This window comes from Camelina sativa, chromosome 9 (genome assembly GCF_000633955.1).
Source record: "Camelina sativa cultivar DH55 chromosome 9, Cs, whole genome shotgun sequence".
NCBI lineage: Eukaryota > Viridiplantae > Streptophyta > Magnoliopsida > Brassicales > Brassicaceae > Camelina > Camelina sativa.
In genome coordinates this window covers 28,761,193-28,788,185 of record NC_025693.1, presented here as the reverse complement: position 1 = coordinate 28,788,185, position 26,993 = coordinate 28,761,193, and the positions used below count along the sequence as shown (strand labels likewise).

The 26,993-nt window shown below is 35.1% G+C and overlaps 7 protein-coding genes across 7 annotated transcripts in view; 2 read left to right on the top strand and 5 right to left on the bottom strand.

The window, feature by feature from the left end:
* The window catches only part of LOC104712836 (pumilio homolog 23), a 6,809-nt gene extending 5,404 nt beyond the window's left edge, over positions 1-1,405 (top strand). The window contains exons 11-12 of the mRNA XM_010429812.1: positions 101-425; positions 941-1,405. Coding sequence (XP_010428114.1) covers positions 101-423 — 323 coding nt within the window. The 3' untranslated portion in view covers positions 424-425; positions 941-1,405. The remainder of the gene's footprint in view (positions 1-100; positions 426-940) is intronic.
* LOC104712835 lies at positions 628-1,169 on the bottom strand. The gene is made up of 2 exons (XM_010429811.2): positions 928-1,169; positions 628-818 (listed from the first exon to the last, which is right to left on the bottom strand). Exons 1-2 carry the CDS (start codon positions 1,167-1,169, stop codon positions 755-757), a joined length of 306 nt encoding a protein of 101 aa, XP_010428113.1. The 3' UTR covers positions 628-754.
* Positions 2,038-3,887, bottom strand: LOC104712834 (RING-H2 finger protein ATL3-like). The gene has a single exon (XM_010429810.2). The coding sequence runs from the start codon at positions 3,140-3,142 to the stop codon at positions 2,171-2,173; it is 972 nt and encodes a 323-aa protein (XP_010428112.1). The 5' UTR covers positions 3,143-3,887; the 3' UTR covers positions 2,038-2,170.
* Positions 11,322-15,044, top strand: LOC104712833 (tyrosine-sulfated glycopeptide receptor 1-like). Its single transcript, XM_010429809.2, has one exon. The coding sequence runs from the start codon at positions 11,561-11,563 to the stop codon at positions 14,855-14,857; it is 3,297 nt and encodes a 1,098-aa protein (XP_010428111.1). The 5' UTR covers positions 11,322-11,560; the 3' UTR covers positions 14,858-15,044.
* LOC104712832 (cysteine protease inhibitor WSCP-like) lies at positions 15,938-16,797 on the bottom strand. Its single transcript, XM_010429807.2, has one exon. It carries the CDS (start codon positions 16,749-16,751, stop codon positions 16,059-16,061), a length of 693 nt encoding a protein of 230 aa, XP_010428109.1. The 5' UTR covers positions 16,752-16,797; the 3' UTR covers positions 15,938-16,058.
* On the bottom strand, positions 20,439-21,330 carry LOC104712831 (cysteine protease inhibitor WSCP-like). Its single transcript, XM_010429806.2, has one exon. The coding sequence runs from the start codon at positions 21,260-21,262 to the stop codon at positions 20,567-20,569; it is 696 nt and encodes a 231-aa protein (XP_010428108.1). The 5' UTR covers positions 21,263-21,330; the 3' UTR covers positions 20,439-20,566.
* Positions 25,796-26,675, bottom strand: LOC104712830 (cysteine protease inhibitor WSCP-like). Its single transcript, XM_010429805.2, has one exon. The coding sequence runs from the start codon at positions 26,597-26,599 to the stop codon at positions 25,931-25,933; it is 669 nt and encodes a 222-aa protein (XP_010428107.1). The 5' UTR covers positions 26,600-26,675; the 3' UTR covers positions 25,796-25,930.

The window sequence follows — 26,993 nt, the reverse complement described above, 5'->3', positions numbered from 1 at the left end:
TATTGATATGATGCGGAGTCATTTTGTTGTTGCAGTTATGCCAGTAGACCTGAGCAGTGGAAATCAAGACAAGAATCCAAGCAATCAACATATAACGAATTTTGTTCTGCATTTGGGTCCAACAAATCAAATTTTCCAAAGAACACCTTTGTCTCTGACGCATCAGAAGATGCATCTCAGGAATTAGAAGTAAAGAACACAAGGAAAGAGGTTGACCATCATCCTACTTCCGGGATTAAGCGTCATCGAGAAGAACATGCAAGGGATAAGGATGAACCTTTTGCAAGTGAAAAAAGGGAAAAACAGAGGAAGAATAAAACTAGTGAAGCTACAGATAAACCAAAACTAGCTGGCAGCAAAAGACCTTTCCTTTCTGGTGAGATGACTGGAAAGAATCGGCATTCAAATAAAATGAGAATTTGAAGGTTAGCCTCCTTACTCTGTCATTTTATCATGCTGCATTTTTCTCATCTCTGTGCCACATTTTTTTCCATATCTAATTTTTTATGAAGTTGCCAGCATAGCTGAAGCCTTCATGGCTAGATCTAATAAAAACAGTCTTCTCATAGTACAATCCAAAAGAACTTATAGAGGTCTAAGCCCACTATAGGAACTGTTAACAGTAGCAAGCTTATAAGATAGGTTTCTTATGTTTAAAACTTTCAATTACATTACGGCATCCAGAAATAAGTGATAAATACACTATAATACCTCAAAGAAAAAGGGAAAGATCTAAGACAAAAGAAAATGATATCTATGGTTCTCTTGCTGTGGTATGTTGTTTCCTATTTCCTCCTACATCAGTTAGGGGATCGATCCTGGTACAAAAATACACTCCTGGTGTCAATCATTCACACTCAAGAGAGATATGCGAAAACCATTTGGGATGCGTAAAGATTGAAAATTGATTGGTGTGTTTGTCTTTACTTGTTCTGTATAGGGCTGGAGCCAGACCTTGGGATTCTTCGGAAGCTATCTTTTTCACCTCTTAGAGACTCTTCCTTGGTCCCCTTGTTTATCTGCAAATCTCTCATAGCTTTACTAGATGTGAAATCCATGGAAGTTGGTGCCATCTGACGACCCTCTACATTATTCTTGCTGCTAAACAAAGCTAGAAGTAACATAATCAGAGCTGCTGAGATCGATGCCGATGCATGGAATCTCTTCATTGTGGATTTTCTTTTTGATCTGTTCTTTATCTTGATGCTGTAGGTTGTTATGTTTCGGAGACTACAATTGAGAAAACCTTTTGGTAGTGAGCTATATGTGTGAGTTAAAGAGAAAGGAATAGGGATTGAAAGTCTTGTTGCTTTGTAGATTATATTATAGTTCCAAGAGACTTATTGGGATCTAAGCACGTGATCTAGTTTGACTGCTGTGCCTATAAACTTATATATTTCCCCAATTGTGTTCAGATGGTGAAGATATTTAATGGTTACTAGATCATTCACTACCTCACTGGTGCATACACATATGCATCCACATTGATTTACACATATTAGCCGTGAAAATATGTGTGTTTAAGATGAGGATCATGTGATAGGGGCACGTGGTTACTGATGCTGTTTCTAATAGTATTAATTAAGTCCAACTTCATGAGAAGAAACGTTGCAGGTTAACAGCTCATGTCACTATGATAATCACCAACTTTTTATTTCTTTTTAATTGCTATCTTTGAAGAGATGGAAGGAAAAAAGTAACATATGAGTTTCCTTTTTGCATACAAATGCCGAATCGGTTAGCCTAAAACATTACAACAGACCAAATGTGTTTTCTAGATTGGTTTCTTCAAGTTATTTTTAAACCATTGGCTTGCTAGTTCTCTTGTCTCGTTTATAAGTAAGCTCATTGTAGTCCCATGGTTTGGCTTCTTGAAGAACTTCTAACTTCATGCAGTGTCCCTTGTTCCTAAGATCTTATGGGGTGTCTTTTGTTAGTGTAAACATAGTGGAGTTTTCTACAAACCTTGAATGTGATTAGAGAACAATATAGGACTCTTAGCCTGATCTGTGTAAGCTTTTAAGTTTCAGTTTTCCGTGGAATAGATAAATGATTTACTTGAATTACAAAGAAAAGCTCTCAAACACAGCCAATAAAGAGCCGAGACCAATACACAGTTTGACATCTTCAGGCAATTTTACTTCAACTAATAATAACAAATTAACAATCTTCAAGGTTCAACAGAAGTAACAGCATTGGAGCTGCTGCTACTAGTGCTACTATTGCTACAAGCCACTCTCTTGTCTCTGCTCAGAAACCTCCTTAAGGACCTCAACCTTGTAGTCATTGGAGATTTTGGTTCTTCCTCCTCAACAATATACCTCACTGATGACGACGATGATGAGACATGTTGACTTCTAATGGAAGAATCATTGATATCCATAACAACAGCTTCTTGGCTATGAGAAGCAGCATTACCAGCACCGTCTTCTTGAGGCCCAACATTGGTGTTTCCGGTACTAACCTGATCTTGGCGACCCCAGACCAAGACATTGGTGGGGAATTCCGGAGAAGAAGTTGAAATTTGAGACAAAGCATCATGGTTGTTATTATTGGTGCTACCAGCATGATCTGCATTGTCCGGAACATGTTCAACTCTCTTTGAGCTAGCTTGCTCAGGACCAAGAACCGTGTTTCTACAAATGGGACAAGTAGAGTGAGACTGAAACCACATATCAATACACTCAACATGGAAGCTATGATTACACTTTGGAAGCAGCCTCGCTTTGTCTCCTTTGACAAGCTCAGACAAGCAAATAGAGCATTCCAAACCATCTTTGCAACTATCTTGTCTGAAAAAGACAATTGGTAAGGAACTAAGTTCAAAAGCGGAAAGTCCAGTGTTGGATTGAGCATCTTGTTGGCCTGGTACAAAGATGAAACGGCGTCGTTGGCGGCGAGTGATTGGAGGCGGAGCAGTGGATGATGTTTGATCTTCTTCTTGTTCTTGCTCTTGTTGTTGTTGCTGTTGCTGGAGCTGATCTATTCTCCACCAGTAGAGTTTGGCGTAAAGATGGAGGATAAGGACGAAGAGAACCGCTATGAATAGAACAATGATAGCTGTGAGAATGATCTTGCTTGTGACCTCTTCTGTTGATAGATCACCAAACATAGAGCTATGAGCAGATCCATTATCGTCCATTGCTCTACGAATGGGACAAGATCAGAACTTTTGAACTTGGATACGAATCCAACACAATCGGGTTGATTATACGAAAGAAAACGAGAACACAGAAGCAGAAAATGCAAGTGGAGCAGAGCAAAACATGGAATTGGATAAGGATATGAAATTAGGGTTTTTGTGAGAGAGAGAGGGAGAGGAAGCACCAAAAAAGGTGGAAACTTTACTCTTTTGATGGGTACACAAATGAAAGGAGCTCAACCTAAACAAAAACCCAGAAATATTATGCAATAAAGGATTAGTTTTTTATTTTTCTGGAAAACAGAGCTCACAGAATCAAGACGAGAAGTGTTAATAAGTGTGGAGCTGAGGGGGTTTACTTGTTTTTGGAAGAGGAGAGTGAGATAGAAGCAAAAACAAAGAAGAAAGGTGTGAACTGTGAAGAAGGAAGGGAACTGTGTAGGAGTTTCAATGTGAGTCGGCGGCAATGGAGGAAGAAAAAGGCAAGGCAGTGTCAGTGATAAAGAAGCAAGGAGAAGAAGAAGAAGAAGCAAGAATTGAGGGGAGATGAGTGAGTGGAGCCCAGTGTATTGAAATTGGAGTTGGGGAGCTACTCTCCTAGTCTCTCCTCTCTCTTCCTATCAAATCTCCTCTACTCTACTAAATCTTTTTCTTTCTTAATGCGTTAATTCGTCGTCATCCTTCTCCATTTACTCAGTTTTTTTCGGTAATGCTTCTTCTCTCCATTACACAAAAAAGTATACTAAACTACATTCTTTTTTGTTGTTTTGTTTTGTCTGAACTAATTACTTAAAAGCACAGTAATAAATTTGTTTTTGATAAAGATGACTTGGTGACATATAGTACTCTTTACTACTATTTATGACCAATTCCAGAGTTAAATGTACTCTAAACCTTTGTTTTTTTTTTCCCATTGTTTTCATTTCACACATGCAATGTTTGTTGACTTTGTTCTCATACCAATCACTGCATGCCTTTCTTTGGAGAGGCTTATCCCGTTTATTTTACTTTTGCTAATCTCTTATTAGAAGATACACATTTGTTGTTTCATAGTACTGTTCTAGGAAACGGGTTTAGGGTTTTGGTACTATAAACCAAAAAAAAAAAAAAAAAAAANCCTAGTAATTGCAATTCATCGAATATCTGATTCAAATTTTAATAAAGTTACCTTAATGCAAAAAGAATTAGTATAAGAATATGGAGTACATTATAGTCTAAAATGATGGTATGCACTGACTTACACATCTTTTAAGACTTTTTTCGTCTTTCCAAGAGACTGGTAACTCTCCACTATTTTTACTTTTCTTCTTTCAACCCTCAACTGTGTAATAAGAGAGGGAAGTAAAAGTGAGTCAATGTTAATAATGGATGACGATATGTCATGCACTAGTTTGAAATAATTAGATGATTTAATCCAAATCATATTATTAAATTATTAGTACACTGAGCAAATAAAGAGCTTTTTATTGTTTCGATACCAGATGATGCGAAAAAAGAATCATTCTGGTCGAGGCCTAGGTTTAAGGATCCTGTCTTTTCATGAAGTGATAAACCTTAACTATGGGTCTCATTGGTAACGGCTGTTATTTTTGGCTGTAAAGACTTTACCTTTAAAATTTTAGCTGTAGAGAATTTAGCTATACATGCTTTGACTATAAAAAAATTTTAAAACTTTAACTGTTAAAATCTGATTGTTTACCAATAACTTTTAAAGCTGTAGCTATTTTTTTTTATTATCATTAGATATTAATAATATAATTATAATAAATATAATTTATGTCAGAATTTAATCCATATAGAAATTTAATAACAAAAAAAAAATTATTACTGATAATTATAATTTTAAAAATGTAAGTCGATCAGATATATGATTTTGTTTGAAAATTCTGTTTTTCCTTTGTTTTTGGTGATTGGTTTTTGATTGATTTTTAATTGTTTTGAATGTTTTTTTTAATTGAGTAGTTATACTAACAGTCAAAAATCCATTAAACACTTATTAATACACTGTTTTGAATGTTACTCTCTTATTAATGATGTATTTCTTAAATCTTTTTCACTATTATTAATGATGATGATGAAAAAAAAATATTATTGAAATGGATCTTAAAAGAAAGAGAAAAAAATGAAGATAATTAATTTTCAAAAATATAATATGTAAAAGATATATATATACACTTTTGGAGAGCTTTTAAATATAATAGGGAGAAAAAAACAATATTTTTAAAATTATTTAGTTTTACAGCATGATTTTGACGCTTTAAATTTTTTGAGAAAATGGAAGAAAAAAATAAAAGTAACTTTCAAAACTTTAAAAAAATTAAAAGCAATAAAAGTCTGATTGGTGAAAATATGGCTGTCAATGCTTTAAATAATTTTAAAGTCTTAAAAGTCTATTACCAGGCCTATATTTGCAAATTTCAGGCACTCATAAATATATTTACAGACACTTATCGGATTTTTTATATAAAAAAGGTGTATGACAAACTAATTATTAAGTCAAATTTAAAAGATATTTCATTCACATTATTAACTTGACTTGTATAATCCGCAGTCGGCAACAATTAAACACATTAGTCAATCTTTGTGGAAAGTCCGGTCAATATATATGTGTTAAATACCACCCAAAACAAACATATTAACCTGTTTTGAAGACACTATGGACATTCGAAAACGATAAAGTTATTTTATTTGAAAAAGCTCTCTAAGTCCTTATTGTGCAATTGCTCATTACCCGAAAGGAATTCTGTAACTTTTATACTCCTTCCATTTCAAAATATATGATGTTTTAAGCAAAGCACACAGATTAAAAAGTCTTTACTTTTAACAAGTTCAACCAATCAGAAACAATACTGCATAATATAAAATACTAAACTAATCTAAAAGTTGCATAGAAACTTGAAAACATCCTATATTATGAAACAAAAAACTTCTCTAAGACATCTTATATTTTGAAACGGAGAGAGTATTTTCTTGAGAGTAAAAAATATGGTTACTAGGCAAAATGATGAGAGTTAAATGATGATCTTCTTTACCCTCTCTTTAATAACATATCCTCTCATCTTTAATCTTTAAATCATTCTCCCTAGATTCATATGGCTAACACCTTCTTATGTGATGATTAACTAGGTCAGTAATTTGTTGTTTATAAAAATTTATATCAATGAAATTATTCTATTGGAATCAAAAATTTGTTGTTATTTTTCTATTATCATATAGATGTATTTTTCTAGTTTCTGAACATATACGATTCATCCCATTTTTTTTTATTTTACATAATTGAACGTTTAGATTCGATTTTTAACTTTAAAATAGAGAAATTATTTTGTCTACTATAAATAGCATTGCTTAGTTACAAATTACAACAATACATTTTAGTGGAATTTATTGTTGATCTTTGATGTATTCCATGGACCATGACTCAAATTTCAACTGGTTATTATGGGGACTACAATTTTTAACAACCTTGGATAAATTATGTTCTACCTACTTGGATTTAATATTTTCTCTGTGGGCTTTAGAATGAATATTTACAGGCTTTACTAAATGGACCATGGCTAATCAATCCTGCAAGTGGCAACATCAGAGTCTGATAACAGAAGAGGAAACGGGTCGGCCAGTTGAATTGCTTATCGTATGAGCCGTATCAACTTGTGGCCCATATGAGCTCTAATGGAATGGGTCGAGAGCCACGAGTGTATCACTGACACGTTTATGTTTCGAAAGTCAATTTGACACTCAAAAAGGGTCGGACCGGTTGTGTCTCTTATTTTTGGCTCTTTCGATGATATCACTATATATGGCTATTTTTTTGCTTTGACTTTACTTAAAACATCTCATGATTTGTTTTTGGTATATCACCAACAACTAGTTTGCCAAGTATATGGAATCTTGCAAACAGAATTTTTACTAAAACAATATTTGAATACATTTCTTTTTTGAATGGGATTAATGTTTAGGTGGGATTTTGGTGCTAGGTTTTGTCGGGAGATAGAATGGATTTTAATCTTTCAGGTTTTATGTTTTGATGTAGGACTAGTTGCAAATCCAAGTGTTAGGGTTTTTGTATTTGCAGAAAAAAAAAGTAAAAATAAAGAGAACTTAGATTAATAAATCGAGTTGTCGTAAAACAAAAGCCAACAACACATGTAAAAGATATCAGCTATTCAAACTTCAAAGTCATAACTTCTTAACTCACACACATAATGACATAACACATAAATATAGTATTTTGTAAAAAGGTCAAGTGGTTAGATTTTGTTCTTTTTGCATGATCTTACCGGTCCAACTCAAAGCATTTACATATGTTATGTCTTTGTGAGGACGATCAATATAGAAAGATAAGCTATCTCCATTTTTTTGTACTTACATTGTAATACATTATACATGTATTGATTTAAAAACCAATTTTATCTTATAAAGTCAAACGTTTTCTCTCCCTTGATTTATGAAAAATTCACGAGGAGAGCACAGATTTCGGGTCGTCATAAAATATAACATATGCTTATATATTCACACCTGTAGTACAAAAAATAGTTTTAATGTTATTATCGCTCGACTGTTATTTTCTGTCGATTGTTTTTTAAAATTGCAAATGGTACGAAAATTCTGAAGTTGTATAGTATATAATATACTTAATAGCTGTATCTGACCCCAAAAAGGAAAACAAAATAGCTGTATATCGTTTATAAAAGGACAAGAATTATATCACTAGAAAATTAGAAATATGCCAAATACAAAATAAACAAGGATCCATGATACATGTTATCTTTTAGTGGAATTGTATTAAAAAAATGGAATATCCTAATACAAGTCGTCCAATTGCTTTATTTTACAATACCATTTCTCAATTAATTTGGATTACAAAAACATTGAAAATTGAAATTATAAACTTAGACCAAAAAAAAAGGAAGAACTTGTCATACCAAAAAATAATAATATTAGGGCGAGTTCTTTTCAAGATAGATAAACAGATAAGCCGATGTGCTGTGCTTTGAAATGGATGCATTATGCATAATAGAAAATATAATCACCAAAAAGAAAATGTTAACTTATAAACTTATAAGTGAAATAAAAAATAGAATATCAATTTGTTTTTCCTTATTTTATCGCGAGGCAAGAAAACGACAAGCTTGACAAAACCTGGATTTGAGGTACAGAAATCAAAATAAATCTATCGGTTTTGAGAATACATTATTAGAGATTCTCTAAATTTGATTGAACTTAAATTATTTCAGTGGAGAAAAAAATAACGGAGATGAATCCCTTTTTTATTTACGTGAAAACTTAGATATAATCATATACCTAAAAGCTAATACAATATGTTATCGTTATGTAAAGTTACAAGTTAGAAAACATTTTATGCTCTCAATCTGAGCCTCAGCGTTCTAAATTCCCTTTTTTATTTTATTTTACATGATAGAGAGATAAATAAAGCATACAAAAAGGAGGTCCAGCCCAATTCCTATAAGGTTTTTTCGGTAATATTTAATGTCAAATCTTCATATTCGATTCCACTAAAGAGATAACTATTCTTAGGATGTCTTTTAAAACTCTATCATGTAAAATATTTGATTAGAAAAAAAAACAATTCATACCATCATTACTTACTGTTACTAAACACTAATGAAAGTATTAAACATCTTAATCATGAATGCTACTTTTTTTAATTAGACTCTGAGGCACAACATTTTGTCGTCTAAAATTCACACAACTTAAGTAACTTTTTATGAATGGATTCGAATGATTCCAAGTATGAATCACAACAAGAACTATTTATCGTGTAAATGTGTAATACACTAATAAGTATGAGCCATTTAATAATAAGTACAATATTTGAAAAGTCGAAGACCCTATTTTTTTAAAGTAACTTGTTAGCTATCATATACGCCATTTGCTCATTAGTAAACTACGAGAAAAGAGAGAAAAACACATGAACAGCTTGATGGATTTTTATAACCCCAAAATAACAAAAAGTCAAACAAAATAAATAGTATCCATTCACAAAAAAAAAAATAAAAAAAATAGTATCATATGATCTTCTCTTTTATCTACCTTTCGTTCTTTATGACCACTATCTAATGTTAAATGTGGTTTCCACTTGGCATAATTAAAATACTATAAAAAAGATCCTCCATAAGGCAAAAAGTAAAGAAAGAAAACGAAACCAAAAAATAAAAATAAAGATGTCTTTTCTTTTTCTAATAATTTGTAAAGGATATTAAAAAAAGGTGTGTAACACCACCACCACTACGAGCCACTACTAACCAGCCGCCCCAAAAGGTAAACGCCTCTCCCATATTAAAAAAAAAATCATCATACTATTCTTCTTTTTTATATAGTGAAAATGGACGAGAATGACACAAATTTGAGAAAATATTGCTGGATTGACACCCTCCCTTTAGGGAAAACTATATTAACACAAATTTCTGTTTAAATTACCAAAAACCCAATTTGGTGTATTAAAAAAATTGTAAAAGGAAATAAAAATAAAAAGAGAAAAATCGAGTTTATCAAACCAAACAAACCCGACATGCGTTTATTTTTATTTCTCTACCACGAAACATTGATACAACTACCGGCGACGGAGAGGTTTTACGGTACACCAAAAGAAACTCAATCTGTTGGGTTTTTGTGCCGGATAAGATGAACCAAAAAAAGAAAAAAAATTCGCGATACAGAAAAGAGGGGAGGGGAGGCACGATACAGAAGAGAAAAAAGGGTAAACCCTAGATTCTCGCCACATATGGCAACTGCTACAAAAGTCTGTCGCTTAACTTAAAATAAATCTGTCACCAAAGGCACTAATAAATCTGTCATTACTCTGTAAAAAATCTGTTATAAAAAATCTGTTATCAAACGCGAAATAATAGATTTGTCATTACAGATAACAAATCTGCTGTCACTATATCAACAAAAAACAAAACTGTTATCATTGTATTCATATATAATAAATCTGTTATTAAGCAGCAGATTTTTAGTAAGGAAAAAAAAAACTGTCATAACATAAGAAAATCTGCCATAACGTATATTGCGCATGTGGGTCAATATAGCAATTTTAAAAAGATTTTCGAAAATCTGTTATCAAACAACAGATTTTCCCTACAATCCAAAAGTCAGTTATAACTAAAAAAAAATCTGTCACCACTACATGTCAAACTAGCAATTATTTTTACGTTTATAAATCTGTCGCAATGTGACAGATTTTTTAAGTGAAAAATAAAACTGTTGCAACAATCATAAAAAATCTGCTACAAAATTCCTAGAAATTTGACTAAAACAATGAAAATCTGTCATGACTTTATAAATAAGTCTGTCGTGTTAAGAAAATCTGCTGTCCATGAAAAATCTGTCGTTACACACTTCAAATAAATCTGCCATAGAAAACAAATCTGCCGTCAAATTCTGCAAATTAATCTGCTATCTAAAATAAGTCTGCAAAAAAAAAACTGCCAACAACAATAAATCTGCCACTTACAAATTAGTCTGCCATTACATGTATGGCAGACTTTTATTATATAAAAAAAAAAATTCGAAATTGCAGGAATTTTTTTCAAAGGGTAATATTGACTTTTGTTTTTTTCCTAACAAAGCAAAAAAGGGTATTTTCGGTATGAAACTAACTCAATTGACCCTCAAATTTTAGGAGCTAATCTAGCAATTAATTGCTCAATTTGGGTCAAACTAGTAATTCTCCCTTTTATATATTCCTCTCTTTTTTTAAAAAAATTTTCGTATCATAATGTTTGTGGCCATCATTATTATTTTTTATCATCAAAAATTTCAATTTCATGATCAACATCATAGGACGCACGCACGCACCTCCAAAGATGAAATGACCCAATTTCTTTCTTGTTTTCTTTCTCTTCCAATAATAAATTGGATCGGGTGAATAGTCAAAACGCATAGAAAACTTACTTTTTTAACCATTATCAAAAATGACAAAACAAAACCAGACAAAACGAAATAACTAAATTGAAAACAATTTTAGTCTTATAGATATGACGAGTAATATAGCGCTGACTTTAATAATAGTTACATAGACATTCATAGTGTTGTACAATGTACTTAAGCTTCTTTTATTATAAAAGGCATAATAATAATAATTATATATACTTTAAATAAAAATAAAATAAAAACTTTTACATTAAAAAATCATAACCACAACCACAATCAGGGCAAAAAGATAACATGATAAAATAAAAATAAAAAAAGTAACTTTGGGTGTGACAAGAAGTTTTCGTTCTGTTTGGTCTGACTATTCCCTTTGGTCAACGATGGTATTGAGAGCCATTTTACAAGCTTCGGACAGAGAAACCCAGATTGGATAATCATGTCTTTTGTTTCTTTTCCCTCTCCTTCTCCTTCTTCTTCAAGCTTTCTCAATCTTTCTCAGCTTCTTCTTCTTCTCTTGTTCTCGCCATGATTGACGAGAAGAAGATGAGATCTAAATCCTTTGGTTATCTTGTGAGACCAGTAAAGCTTTTGTGTCCTCTGCACATGGTTCTGTTTGTCCTTTTCTATGTTCTTTCACTCTCTGTCTTCTTTCTTACAGTTTCAGAGGCTGCTTGTAATCCACAGGATAGAGATTCTCTCCTTTGGTTCTCTAGCAACGTATCATCTTCAGTCTCTCCTTTGCATTGGAATCCGTCTACTGATTGTTGCTCCTGGGAAGGAATCTCCTGTGATGATTCTCCTGAAAACCGAGTCACTTCGATTCTTTTGCCTTTTAAAGGACTCTCCGGCAACCTCCCGTCCTCTGTTTTGGATCTCCGTCGTCTCTCTCGTCTCGACCTTTCTCATAACCGTCTCTCTGGTCCACTCCCACCAGGCTTCCTCTCTGCCCTTGATCAGCTCTTGGTTCTTGATCTGAGTTACAACAGTTTCAATGGTGAATTGCCACTTGAACAATCACTTGCCAATGGAAGCAACAGAACCTTCCCAATTCAGACCGTTGATCTCTCCAGCAATTTTCTTCAGGGTGAAATCCTCGGCGGTTCTGTTTTTCTTCAGGGTGCTTTCAGTTTAACCAGTTTCAATGTCAGCAACAACAGCTTCACGGGTCCTATCCCTTCCTTCATGTGCACAACTTCACCGCTGCTCACCAAACTGGATTTCTCCTACAATGATTTCAGCGGCGTCATCTCTCAAGAATTGGGCGGATGTTTGAGGCTAAGTGCTTTCCAAGCAGGCTTCAACAATCTCTCTGGTGAAATCCCTAAAGAAATCTACAATCTTCCTGAGCTTGAACAACTCTTTTTACCAGCCAACCGTCTTTCTGGTAAGATTGATGACGGGATTACTCGTCTCACCAAACTGACGTTGCTTGAGCTTTACTTCAATCACCTCGAAGGAGAAATTCCAATGGATATAGGTAAGCTTTTCAACCTGCGCAGTCTCCAACTCCATATCAATAACCTCACGGGCTCTGTCCCGGTTTCTCTCGGCAATTGCACAAATCTCGTGAAGTTGAATCTACGGGTTAATAGGCTGGGAGGAACTTTATCGGCGATAAACTTTTCCGGTATTCAGAACCTCAGCATTTTAGACCTCGGAAATAATAGCTTCACGGGTGAATTCCCCTCCACGGTTTACTCCTGCAAAAAGATGACAGCAATGAGGTTTGCAGGCAACAAGTTAACGGGACAGATATCTCCTAAAGTGCTGGAATTGGAATCTCTGTCCTTCTTTACTTTTTCAGACAATAAAATGACAAACATCACAGGTGCTCTCAGGATTCTGCAAGGCTGCAAGAAGCTGTCTACTCTTATCATGGCAAAGAATTTTTACGACGAAGCTGTACCAAGCGATGCAGACTTTATTGCTGCAGATGGATTTCCAAACCTCCAAATCTTCGGTATCGGTGGATGCAGACTGAAAGGTGAAATACCACCTTGGCTGATCAGTCTCAAGAGGGTAGAAGTTTTGGATCTGTCAATGAACCGACTCATGGGGTCAATTCCAGGTTGGCTAGGAACTCTTCCAAACCTTTTCTACTTGGATCTTTCCGATAACCTTCTTACAGGAGAGCTTCCAAAGGAACTGTTTCAGCTGAGGGCTCTGATGTCCCAAAAGGCATATGATGCAACAGAGCGGCACTATCTAGAGCTGCCGGTTTTTGTCAATCCCAATAATGTCACCACCAATCAGCAATACAATCAGCTTTCCAGCCTCCCACCTACGATATACATCAGGAGGAATAACTTGACTGGGAGTATACCAGTCGAGGTTGGACAGCTAAAGGTTCTCCATATCCTGGAGCTTCTAAGTAATAACTTTACCGGCACCATCCCAGATGAATTGTCAAACCTCACAAACTTAGAGAGGCTGGACCTGTCCAACAACAAACTATCCGGTAGAATTCCTTGGTCGCTCACAGGACTCCATTTCATGTCCTATTTCAATGTTGCAAACAACAGTCTCAGTGGGCCGATACCCACTGGGAGTCAGTTTGATACCTTCCGAAAAGCATATTTTGATGGAAACCCCTTGTTGTGCGGTGGTGTACTGCAAATATCCTGTACTCCTCCGACTCAGCCATCTACTACAAAGATGGATAGAGAAAAGGTCAACAGGACGCTTGTTTTGGGGCTTGTCATTGGGCTCTTTTTTTGCATCAGTTTGATTTTGGTGTTGCTTGCTCTGTGGGTGCTTGCCAAGAGGAGGGTAAATCCAGGAGACTCCGAGAATGCTGAACTGGAGATAAATTCCAATGGCTCGTATTCCGAAGTCCCTCCAGGATCAGAGAAAGACATAAGCCTTGTACTGTTGTTTGGAAACAGCAGGTACGAAGTAAAAGACCTCACCATATTTGAGCTCTTGAAAGCTACCAACAATTTCAGTCAAGCTAATATAATTGGTTGCGGCGGGTTTGGTCTTGTCTATAAGGCTACCTTGGATAATGGAACAAAACTGGCGGTTAAGAAACTAACAGGAGACTATGGTATGATGGAAAAAGAATTCAAGGCAGAGGTAGAAGTTCTGTCCAGGGCCAAACATGAGAACCTGGTCGCTCTACAAGGCTACTGCGTCCATGATAGTGCCCGGATACTAATCTACTCGTTCATGGAAAATGGTAGTCTTGATTACTGGCTGCATGAAAACCCCGAGGGTCCAGCCCAGCTGGATTGGCAGAAAAGACTACACATCATGAGAGGAGCAAGTAGTGGACTAGCATACATGCACCAGATATGTGAACCACACATAGTACACCGAGACATCAAGTCCAGCAATATACTTTTGGATGGAAACTTCAAGGCTTACGTAGCAGATTTCGGGTTGTCAAGACTGATTCTTCCATACCGCACACACGTTACAACTGAGCTAGTGGGCACACTTGGTTACATTCCACCAGAGTATGGACAAGCTTGGGTAGCTACTTTGAGAGGTGACGTGTACAGTTTCGGTGTGGTCATGCTAGAGCTTCTCACAGGGAAAAGACCAATGGAGGTTTTCAGGCCAAAGATGTCAAGAGAATTGGTCGCATGGGTGCATACAATGAGAAGGGAAGGGAAAGCAGAGGAAGTGTTTGATACATTGCTGAGAGATAGTGGTTATGAAGAAGAGATGCTTCGTGTGCTTGACGTAGCCTGCATGTGTGTGAACCAAAATCCAATGAAAAGACCAAACATACAACAAGTTGTAGACTGGCTAAAGAGTATAGCAGAGAAAACAAACCAAAATAACAGAGAAGAACCTGAAGAAGAAGAAGAGACGTAAACTGTGTGTGCCTTGCCTACTTTTAAATCAAACATCTGCTGCTGCCTGCATAAGTAAATATACACACTTATTTTTTCTTGTCAAATTGCGTATGTATATGTTCACCATCATTTCCCATGTAAATTATAATTTTGATGGTAATATATAGAAGCTTTGATAATGTAAAGAAGTACATCAAAATTATGCAGCTTGTGACTTTCAAAACGAGTTTCTATATACATGTAGTAGAAACTTCCAATATATGATAAAAAAGCAGACTTTAATATAAAGGTATGATTAGAACTCATGAATGTATCTATCGTATGATCGAATCAGAAAAAATTTCAAAGCCAACTTTGGCTTCCATGAATATATCTTAAGATACATACCTGCCTTTTAAGTTAAGAAAACCAAAATCTGTGATGGTATAAAACCATGGGCATTTTATCGAATACTTGATGTGCATAGTTACCGAAGAGACAACAAAAAGAGTCGACAAGAGAAAAACCATGAGCAGTATGACGCCCGAAGAAAGATGAAGCATCAGAGACAAAGAGAGATTGAAAGATTTGGACTTTTTCAGTCAAAAACTCAACAAGACGAGATAAGAGGAAGAAGAAGATTCAAAAACATATTCATTCTCATTAATTGTAAAGTGTACAGTATAGTTTTGTTTATATACAAGTTATTTCTAAATGCTAACATAAGCCTGATTTAAGTTAACTAGCTATAAATATAATAATGTATATGTGCTAACATGCACTTGTGAACAACCATATAGTATGTGATAGGACCAGATTCTAATTAACACATACGACATATGTGTCCCCTACTATTTGTACGATATTGCTGCAGTGACATTCACAAAGAAACACGTAACGGTCGACTTGAGCATTTTTTTTTTTTTTTTTTTTTTTTAANAATTTTTCATTTACCAAATCAAACTTACAACCAAATCAAAGGAATATTACATTTCCCCCTAAAGATTTGGACCAAAACAAATGCAATGGTTGATCAAGTACAACCCTGGAACACTAGCGGAACCAAGAGCCATGCATTTTTTAACTACAGTGAGATAGATAACATTCCACAACCTGGAAATGATAGAAAATATAAATTTATTTTATTTATGAAAGATAAGAACATGCGTACGGGTATTTTCTCAACCCATTATATTTTTGGTCATGGACGAGTTTCAGGCTACATGATATTTACTAGTTGACTAGTAAAATGGGAACATCCTTAGACCTTGCTTCTCAACCCGAGAAGTAGAAGTAGCAGCCGTAGTAGCATCATCAACCTTTTTGAATTTGACGACTAAGGTCTTAGCCGTATCATTCGTGAGAACTAGCTGTGGTGCTTTAAACCAAACCCCTGGTATGGCTCCAACGGTTCCGGCAAAGGTGGTCAACTTGTAAGTGTTTTCTCCTTCTCCGGCATTCTCAATCATAAAAAGGCTATTTTCTTCTCGACGGGTGCCACCAATGAGAATCGGAGGCTCCTTTGGAGCCGAGGAGGAATCATCGAATTCCCACAACTTGGAAAACTCGTTGCAGAACGGCCATATGTTGGACTCGAACTCGATATTTAAAGCGTAAGATGTTGGAATGTGTACGGGTGGTATGGGCCAGGGGGGATTCGGCTTCCTCTGTTTATATGAGAAGCTAACCGGTAGGCCCGGCTGGTACGGAAGGAGTGTTTGGGTGATGCCAAGTGGACAGAAGGGAAATGTAATGGCGGCTGGGACTAGACCACCTCCGTTGTTACTTTTTGTCTTCACCGGCTGGATGAAGTATTGTTCACCAGGACTAAGTGGAAATCCGTAGGTGTCCGTCACCCGTTCACCTTGGATGCAGACTGCAGCTGCAACCAATATGAGAGTGAAGAGAAAAGAGAGCAGTGAAGGTTTCTTCATTATTTTTAATTTTTTTTGAGTGAGATGAGTTGTGGAGAGCAAACACATATTGTATCAGTATTTATAGGAGTTCTCTTGTGGTTAAAACGGAGCATTACAGTAAAAAGAGAAGCAAAACAACCAATTTTGTAAAACAAAACCCTCACTTATTATATTGGCTTTTTCCTTACGTCACAATCTAGTCCTTAAAATTGGTTACCTAACTTTCTACTACGGCGACGGACTGATGGTTGAAAAGAGGAGGCCTAATTAAACTCTACGGTTATTGATTCAAGTTTCGAGTTTCAGCACGAGGAACATGCACAGCACTGCACAGTGCAGGTCCATCTTAACTAACACTGAAAGCAAAAAAAAAAAAACATAGAAAGCACAAAAAAAACGACAAACCCTACGTTAATTTATATCAGCTATAAATGTTATTGGATTTTTCCTCAGCGTCACAATCAGATCATTAATTTCTAACCTTCTTTTTACGACATACTACAGTAAGAGTAGAAAACTAGGGACTAGACTCTATGGTAATCCATTCAACAATTTCATTTTTCCAGCACCAGCCTAGCACCAGGAACATGCACAATGGCATATGTTAGACCACCTCCAACAAAAAACCAAGGAAAGTCTCTGTAGATTTTAATAATAATATTTTTTTTATATTTAATTTACTTGTTTAATTTAATTTTTATGTATTTAAAATATTTAAACTTATTAGTAATTGACACATAGAGAAACCCATGAAAAAGAGTATCTAAGACCATCTCTACTGGTATTTTTTGTTAAGGGTCTAAGTTTTTTGATGGTAATCTATATATAGAAGCTTTGATAACGTAACATCAAATCATGCAGCTTGTGACTTTTAAAAACGAGTTTTATATGGTCAAAAAGCATACTTTTATATAAGGATATGATTATAAATCATGAATGTATCGTATGATCAGGATATAATGGTGAAATTGAAGTGTGGGTCTGTAAGCGGCATTAATCGAATACTTGGTGTGCATATATATAAGTTACCGAAGAGACCTCGAGCGGGAAAAAAAAAAGAATCAACAAAAGAAAAGCTAAGAGAAGTATGACTGGCGGAGAAAGACGAAAGCATTAGAATATGAGAAACTGAAGACATACATAAAACATCAATGGAGGATTCAGATTTCAGAGACAGAGAGATATCGAGAGAATACAAAAAACCAAAAAAAAAGGAACTGTTGAGTTGGACTTTTAAGAACGTTGTCGCTTGGTGTTATAGGGAAAGGTGGTTATATTAGTTACGTGACGTATGCTTCTGTTGCAACCATCAGGAGAAAATTGTTACTGTTTCTACCATTTTTTAAAAGGGTAAATTACAGCTATAGGGGAGGTTTTTTAATTACTTTAGGTCTAACTGAAAAACAATTTCCACCTTTTAACCACCAGCTAAATTTTAAACAAACTTACCCTTAAACCAAATCATATACAATTGGGTTTGTTATATATGTGTAGTTAGTGTAGCCAATTTTTAGTCAGTTTAGTTAGCTACAGTGTTTTTACTTTGACATTTAATCTGTTAAATAAAAAAATAATAAAATAATATTACACAGGAGAGAAGAATATAATGATTTTTATTTTCTTTTGTTTTATATTTTTTGAACTTTTGAACTTTTTCTAATATATATATATATTTTTTTTGTAATTTAAGTTAATTTTAATTTTCTTTATCTTTTAAGTTCTATTTTCTATGTTTTTAAATTATATATCTATATTTTTAATTCTTAATCTTGTTGTTTAAAACAGTTTCAAATATTACAATTACCATGTACGCACATAGTAATAATTTGTGTTCATATGTACGTACACATAAAAATAATTTGTATTAATATTAACATTTTTTTATATGTTTTGTTTACAAATAAAACATTCAAAACATGTATGTACACAAATTTATGAACGTGTACGTACATATGCACACACAAGTTATTTACAAACAAAACATTCAAAACATGTACGACATATTAAGGCCACAATCCCAACACCATGTTAAAACTGACTTTTTAGTGGACAGAAAAATGGAAAAAAAAAATTGTTAACAAAAGGTGGTGTAAAGGCTCGAACACAAGACCTTATTTTCTTCTTAGGTGACTTTTGCCACTACACTAACAAAACTTGTATGCAAATTAGGGGCCGAAAATCAACATATTATTTTATGGCCGCAAGCACATGCTTCATCAGCTTGAGCTTGGGGCCGGCTCTGGATAAGTGAAACAATCACACATAAAGATATGTATAACTAAAAAGTGCAATATTACATTTTCCCACTGTATTCCCACAATTACAAATAAAAACACCATTGAACATAGTTATAGAGGTGTCAAACCCACCGTTGAACATAATTATAGAGGTGTCAAAAATATAAGCTATGGATGTTACAGTTTGGTGTACGTACATAACTTTTTTTGTTTAATGTATGTTGAAGTTTGGTGTACATACATAACGTTCTTGAGATTAGTGTACGTACATAACGTTCTTTTGCTTAGTGTACGTACATAACGTTCTTTTGCTTAATATACGTCCATAAATCCGTTTTAATGAAGGATATTATTGTAATTTTATAGTCATCTTCAACATATCTTCTTCTGCAACCCTAGCTAATATTGTCGTTGTTGTTTACCGGAAATTTTCTCCTTTTCTTCTTCTCGCCAGAGTTCTACACACCCATACACATCAGAAATTTCCTCATCTTCTTCTCAACAGAGTTCTACACCCCAAAACTCACCGAAAATTTCCTCCACTTCTTTTTCTCGCTGGAATTATACACATCCAAACTCACTGAATCTTCTAACACACCAGAATTATACACATCCAACTCGCCAGAATTTTACACACCCAAACTCGTCGGATTAAGTAGACTAACTATTAATTTTACCCAAGTTCCCTAATTTTTATTTGGTGAGATGGTGAACTTCATGTTCTCCTCTCTCTCTTTCTAGTTTTCTTAAGGGGTAACGAAACTAAAGTCTAATTGGTCAGTTACAGGGTATAATTGTCTTATTTTTACTAGGTGGCTAAAACCTGGAAAGCTTTTTTTGAGTTTGCCTTCCCGTAAAAGAAAATGTTGACTTGGAGTGGTCAATGAAAATTTCTTTTTTTTTTTAAACCATATTGAGTCCATAACTTCTATTATATTTCAAAAGTTTCCTACTTTTTCTGATTTTGTTCAATTTAGCCCAAAATACCAAACCCTTAAATTCACTAGCTTTTTCCCCACGTCAAAATCTTATCCTTGGTTTCTAACTGTCTACCAACACTTAACAGTGATGGTGGTTGAAAAGAGAGGTTTAGAATCTAAAGGTAATCGATTCGAACTTCGTTGATTAAGAACATGTACAAATACAATGGTCCATGTTAAATAACAACTTAGGCTGTAAATTCATGGGAAGAAGACAAGATTTCAAACAGAGAGATATGGATGAAGTGAACCAACGTTTACGAATGGTTCTCATCTGAATCTAGCCATATTTTGTTTCTTTCTTACTCATTTTACGGCAAAAATAGTAAATCCACTTTTATAACGAGAAAGGGACAAAGAATCAAGAAGTGGACCATATCCTAAATGACACAGACGACATATATGCAATACTATATGTGTACGACGATATTGTTGCCGACTGCAGTGACATTCACAAAGAAACAAGTAACCACTTGACCATTGTCATATTAAAGTTATAGAAAATATAATTTTATTTTATTTATGAAAGATAAGAACATGTGTGCGCGGGTATTTTCTCAACCCACTATATTTGGTCATGGACGAGTCTCGACATTACATGATTTTTACTAGTTGACTAGTAAAATGGGAACATCCTTAGACCTAGCTTCTCAACCCGAGAAGTAGAAGTAGCAGCCGTAGTAGCATCATCAACCTTTTTGAATTTGACGAGTAAGGTCTTAGCATCATCATTGGTGATAATTAGTTGTGGTGCGCTTAACCAAGCACAAGCCCCTGGGATGGCTCCAACGGTTCCGGTTAAGGTGGTCAACTTGTAAGTGTTTTCTCCTGCTCCTTCTCCGGCTTTCTCGATCTTAAACCAACTATTTTTCTCTTGTGGTTTACCACCGATGAGAATCTTACGCTCTTTGTGAACCGGTGAGGAGCCATCGACTTCCCAGAACTTGGAAAACTCGTTGCAGACCGGCCAGATGTGTGACTTGAACTCGATATTTACAGCTAGAGATGTCTTAACGATGGTTTCCATGAGAGCGTATGGTAAATTGAAGCTAACCGGTACTCCCGGTTGGTACGAAATGAGTGTTTGGGTGATGCCAAGTGGACAAAAGGAACGCATATTATTGGCCGCTGGGACAAGACCACCTCCGCTGTTACTTTCCGTCTTCACAGGCTGGATGAAGTATTGTTCACCGAGTTTAACTGGATTTCCATCTCTGTCCTTCACCTCTTCCTGTCGTTGTCCTTGGATGCAGACGACTGATGCTGCGAACATGAGAGTGATGAGAAAAGAGACTACTGAAGTTTTCTTCATTTTGATTGTTTTGTAAGTGTGTTTCTAGGATTTCAGTGAGTTGAGTTGTGGAGAGCTAACATATTTTGCATCAGTATAAATAGAAATTCTCAGCGGTTAAAACTGGACACGACAGTAAAAAGAGTAAAACCCTAAATTTATCTGGTCAAAGGAGCATGACACTAAAAAGAGAAGGAAAAAAACTCCCAATTTTGTAAAGTTAATCCTTCCAATTTATCAGCCATAACAATTTGTCAGACTATAGTCCTTAATTATATTGATCAACTAACTTTCTACTAGGGTGAGGATTGGAAAGAGGGGTCTTATTTAGACTCTACGGTTATGGATTCAAGCTTTCGATTCTCAGCACGAGGAACATGCACAAGGCCCGTGTTAACTAACATAGAAATCAGAAGAAAAAAATTGATGAATCCTACCTAATTAATTTATGAGCTAAAAATGGTTATTGGCTTTTGCCTCGCGGCACAATCTGATCGTTGGCTTCTAACATTTTTCTTACTATAGTCAGAGTAGTAAAGAAGGGAGTAGACTCTATGGTAATCGATTCATCAACTTCATTTTTCTAGCACCAGGAAAATGCACAATGGCCCAAGTTAACTAATAATACGCATAGCTGGAAAAAAAGCAATGATCAATAAAATGGGAGGAAGGCGAGGTTTTCACAAGACGAGAGATACGGTTGAGTTAACCAACATAAGGTAGTGACAATAGCATAGTGGCAAATAATAAATCTACTGAGAATATGCAGATCAAACTACGGATCAAGTCTCGCTCCCTGCATGTAGAAGCTAATGGGTTAGCCAGTTGTATCCTAGTGATAAAAAAAAAAAACATGAGAGTAAAAAGATAAGGAAAAAACTCCCGATTTTGTAAAGTAAAACCTTCAATTTATAACTACTTATTGGTTTTTTCCTCACATCAGAGGTGGTCTTAATTATACTAACTTTTTGGTTTATAACTACTTATCTAGTCCTTAATTATATTGGCCAACTAACTTTCTACTAGTTGATCAACTAGTAGTTGATCAGTGGGGGTTGGAAAGAGGTGGAAAGAGGTGGTCTTAATTAGACTCTACGGTTACGGATTCAAGCTTTCAATTCTCAGCACGAGGAGTATGCACAATCGTTCGTGTTAACTAACATAGAAATTAGAAGAAAAAAAAATGATGAGTCTACCTAATTCATTTATCAGCTAAAAGTGGTTGTTGGCTTTTTCCTCTCATCACAGACCCTGATCGTTGGCTTCTAAGTTTTTTTACTATAGTAAGAGTTGCAAGAAGGGAGTAGACTCTATGGTAAACAATTCAACTTCATTTTTCCAGCACCAGGAACATGCACAATGGCCCAAATTAACTAATAATACGCATAGCAGGAAAAAAACGACGGATCAATAAATGGGAGGGAGACGAGGTTTTGACAAGACGAGATCAGATACGTACGGTTGAGTTAACCATGCAACGCACGAAATGATCCTCAACATCTCTGTTTATGGCCACATTTGACATTCTCTATTAATTTTTTAAAAAAGAATCGAAAACTAAAAATGAAACCTAATGATGTCAACCAAAAGAATGAATTTAGCAGCAACTATAACTAAGTTCTTAGCCATAGAACTTATTCTCATAAGGCAACAGAAAAAACACTTAATTTTATTTTATGGAACATAAAAACACGCGTGCTGTGTTATTTCAATTCTCAACTCATTATTTTTGTCCATGAACGAGTCTCATCAGGCTTTGCGTTACATGATTTTTATTAGTATAAATGTAACAGATCCTCCCTGGCCCTTAGCGTAACTTAATTCTCACAGATGTCACATTTTGATTCTAGCTTGGTTCTAATTTTCTACTCGTGAATCGATTCAAACTTCGATTTTCAGCACGAGGGACATGCACAATAGTATCCATGCTAACTAAACATATATATATATATATATATATATATATATAAAGGATTATCAAATAATTGATGGGTAAAAGACAAGTTTTCAATCAGAAAGATAGGGATGTGTGAACCAACCGGCCACAAAACTAAGAATACATCTCTCTTTCTGCCCACCGTTTTCTTTGAAACAACTTATTAAAGCAAGAACAGAAATTAATTTTCACCACACTCTAACAGGGAAAACAAATGAGTGGCAGACAATTCTATTTTAATGAAGGACAAGTGATAAAAATATCATGTTATATAAGTACAATTCAACGTACGTGGGCAGACAATTTTTCCGCACGTCACATTCTGATCATTCTTGTGATGGGTCCGTAATGTCAGGGTTTAGACTATGGTAATTGATTCAAACTTAGATTTTCAGCACGAGGAACATGCACAATGCCCATGTTAACAGATATATATATATATATATATATATATAGCAGCTCGGCTCTACTCCCTACTAACATGCTAACATGCACAATGCCCATGTTAGATTTTCAGGGACATCGTTCAATGGGGGAGGTCGTCTACGGCTAGGAGGAGCTAAGCTACCGTCAAAGGTTTCTAGATCTACTCCCTACTGCCTTTCTCTCTCACATATGAGTCTGAATCTCCTCGACAATAGAAGCTCAGCTCTCTTCTTCCTCCTCAAAGCTGGTGGCGGGATGGCAACAGATCTGGATCACCATCTTCGTTTGACTCGCGTCGTCCAGGCTTACCGGAGGCCCTATTCCGATGAGCATCTACAATTCTATGGACGGCGGCTTCAACTGTGTTCTTCAGTTGGGGATTAGAGTAAAAGAGCGACCAGTTCAATTTCGGTTCGTGAATAAATCTGAGTTAAGTTTGGTTTACGGTTTTGCTTAGTTTGATGTATGTGGTTTAGGTCCTATTAGGATTGTAAGACCATCAATACTGACAGTAACGCTCATCGTTACTCAAAATAATATATTTTAATTATTTTAATTAAATATTATTATATATTTAAATCATAAATGTGTAAAAAGAAAATTGACCAATCATACATTGGCTTATGTAAGAGGAACGATTCTTAAAATGCTTCCTAGAGAATCGCTTCTCACCTTTTTGTTTGCTTTTTGATTATTATTCTATTTTTAATTATGAGTATCTTTAAGAGTATCGATGACTAATGATGCTCTAATGGGCCTAAATCTGGAAATAGAATTGGTACCTATTATAAAATTGAATACTCTATAACAAAAAATAAATAAATATATATAGCAATATCAAATAATTCAGGGGAAGATGTGCATGTGAATATCCAATGGTACAACCCATCTCTGTTTACACATGAAGAAGATGTGCTTATGAACACTTTAAACACCAAATTCACTTGTCTAAACTTCAAAACACCAAACTTTATTTTCAAGAAAATATTTCTTAAAAACCCCTCATGGGTTGTACCATTGGAGAAGATATATATAATTTGCATTAACCAACATTTATACTATTAAATTTTTAAGATGTGCTTTACTTGGATTTAACGATCGATGTAATTAAACAATACAACAACTCCCTTTGCAATCGAATTGGAGGATACAAATATATAATAACCTTCCAACAAAAAAAGTCCAAGTCCTATAGATCATATTATCTGTGATTATCGATATCAGTACGCAAAGAAGCCAATTTGTGAAGTTGATTCTCTCTCTCAACTTTTTTTTTGTTTTTTGGGAGTTTGCTAAGTAAGTATTATGAGATCATATGATTAATTCTGTAATAAACGGTTCTGAAAAATACCATACAAAAAATTATGATATAATACGTGACTTTGTAGATCAGTTTTTTGGAGGTTTTTTTATATATATATTAGATACTTTACTGATTGAATGTGAAAGAATGACAACGTTTTTCTTTATAATTATAAATTATTTTTATATATTGTAGATTTACAAGCTATACCAATAAATTTTCGTAGAGAGAATAGAGAGAGAATAGAGAGAACATACAGTACTGTATATAGGAAATTGCACTGAATAACCTAATTTTCTGTAAATTAGGGTGATATTTCTATTTTATGCATCTATGACAGCTTTACATTTGTATCAAGCTTCTCCTCTTTGAGTCTTTCTCATCCTCACGATTCTTTCTTCCATGGCCACCACCACAATCAAACGGCAGTGCGGCCACCATCCGCTGCCACCACCGGACTTCAGCCGCTGTTCTAGCTATCTCTCAAGCCTCCAATCGCCAAGCAGGCGTGGCAACATAGATCCAAATCTCTGCACGTACGTGCATCTACCTTTCAAGCCTCAATTGGCAGTCTCACTCATGACTCTTTTCTCCTAAACACCAAAAATCTTTTTTTCTTTTTCCTTTAATCACTTTAATTTCTTAATTTTGATACATATAGTGCTATATTTTTTTTTTTAATATGTATATTCACCTAAAATCACCCAACATATATTAATTAACTCATACTTGATATGTTGAATATTCATTCTTATATTTCTATCATAATTAATTTCAAAAAATTGTATTTTTGTTAATATTTTCGTGAAGTTATATTATTATTTTTCTCGTTAGCATGCTCATTGACAATCACGGCCAATGTATGCATAGTCATAAACTCATAACATGATAACAAGCGCTGGAAAGGATAACTTTATTTTATTTATGGAAAGTAGAAACTTGCATGTGGGTATTATTTCAACCCATTATTTTTGGCCATATGGACGAGCCTCAGGCTTTTTTTTACATGATTGTGACCAGTTGACTAGTAGAAAGGGAACATTCCTAGACCTAATTTCTCAATGCGTGAAGTAGAAGTAGTGGTAGTCACTTCATCAACCTTTTTGAATTTGACGAGTAAGGTTTTAGCCTTATCATTGGTGACAACTAGTTGTGGTACCTTGAAAGTTCCTAGCTTAGTTCCAACAGGTCCGGCAAAGCTTGTCAGCTTGTAGGTGTTTGCTTCGGCTCCTTCTCCGGCATTCTCAATCTTAAACCAGCTATTTTGTTCCTGCTTTGTACCACCAACGAGAATGGAAGGCTCTTCGGCAGCTGATGAGGATTCATCGACTTTCCAAAACTTGGAAAACTTATCGCAGAACCAAATTTTGGACTTAAACTCAATGTTTACATAATCATCTGTGGAAATGGTTGTTTCCATGATTGCGTTTGGAGTTGAGAAGCTAACGGGTACGCCTGGTATGTAATCAAGTGCTGTTTGGACGATGCCAAGTGGACATAAGGAAAAAAGTGTAGGGGGGGCTGGGACAAGACCACCTCCGGGGAAGTTGGTATTGACTGGCTGGATGTAGTATTGTTGATCGGTTTTAAGATAATTTCCAACAGTTTCCTTCACCGGTTCGCCTCCTTGGATGCAGACAGCTGCAGCTAACAGGAGAGTGATGAGAAAAGAGACCACTGAAGGTTTATTCATTTTGATGGTTTTGTGTTTTTAAGGATTTAATGTTTACTTTTCTGAGGGGTTTGAGTTGTGGAAAACAAGAACATTTTGTATCGGTATTTATAGGAGTTCTCATGCAGTTAAATCGAGCATGGCAGTAAAAAAAGAGATAACAAACTGCCATTTGGTTGAGTAAAACCTAAAATTGTCAGCTATAATTGTTAATTTGGCTTATTTCGGCACGGTCACATTCTGATCATTCTTGTGATGGGTCCTTAATGTCTATCTTTCTACTATAGTGAGGGTTGAAAAGAGGGGTTTAGACTATGTTAATCGATTCAAACTTAAAATTTCAACACGAGGGTCGAGGAACATGCACAATGTCCATGTTAACAAATTTATATAGCAATTAATATCAAATAATAAG

What these genes read in the sequence shown, in the direction of transcription:
- LOC104712832 (XM_010429807.2), bottom strand. Translation starts at nt 16,751, where the DNA reads ATGAAGAAACCTTCACTGCTCTCTTTTCTCTTCACTCTCATATTGGTT.
- LOC104712834 (XM_010429810.2), bottom strand. Translation starts at nt 3,142, where the DNA reads ATGGACGATAATGGATCTGCTCATAGCTCTATGTTTGGTGATCTATCA.
- LOC104712830 (XM_010429805.2), bottom strand. Translation starts at nt 26,599, where the DNA reads ATGAATAAACCTTCAGTGGTCTCTTTTCTCATCACTCTCCTGTTAGCT.
- LOC104712833 (XM_010429809.2), top strand. Translation starts at nt 11,561, where the DNA reads ATGATTGACGAGAAGAAGATGAGATCTAAATCCTTTGGTTATCTTGTG.
- LOC104712835 (XM_010429811.2), bottom strand. Translation starts at nt 1,169, where the DNA reads ATGAAGAGATTCCATGCATCGGCATCGATCTCAGCAGCTCTGATTATG. An exon ending in TCCAGCCCTATACAGAACAA is followed by an intron (nt 819 to 927) that starts GTAAAGACAAAC and finishes TTTTTGTACCAG; the next exon opens with GATCGATCCCCTAACTGATG.
- LOC104712831 (XM_010429806.2), bottom strand. Translation starts at nt 21,262, where the DNA reads ATGAAGAAAACTTCAGTAGTCTCTTTTCTCATCACTCTCATGTTCGCA.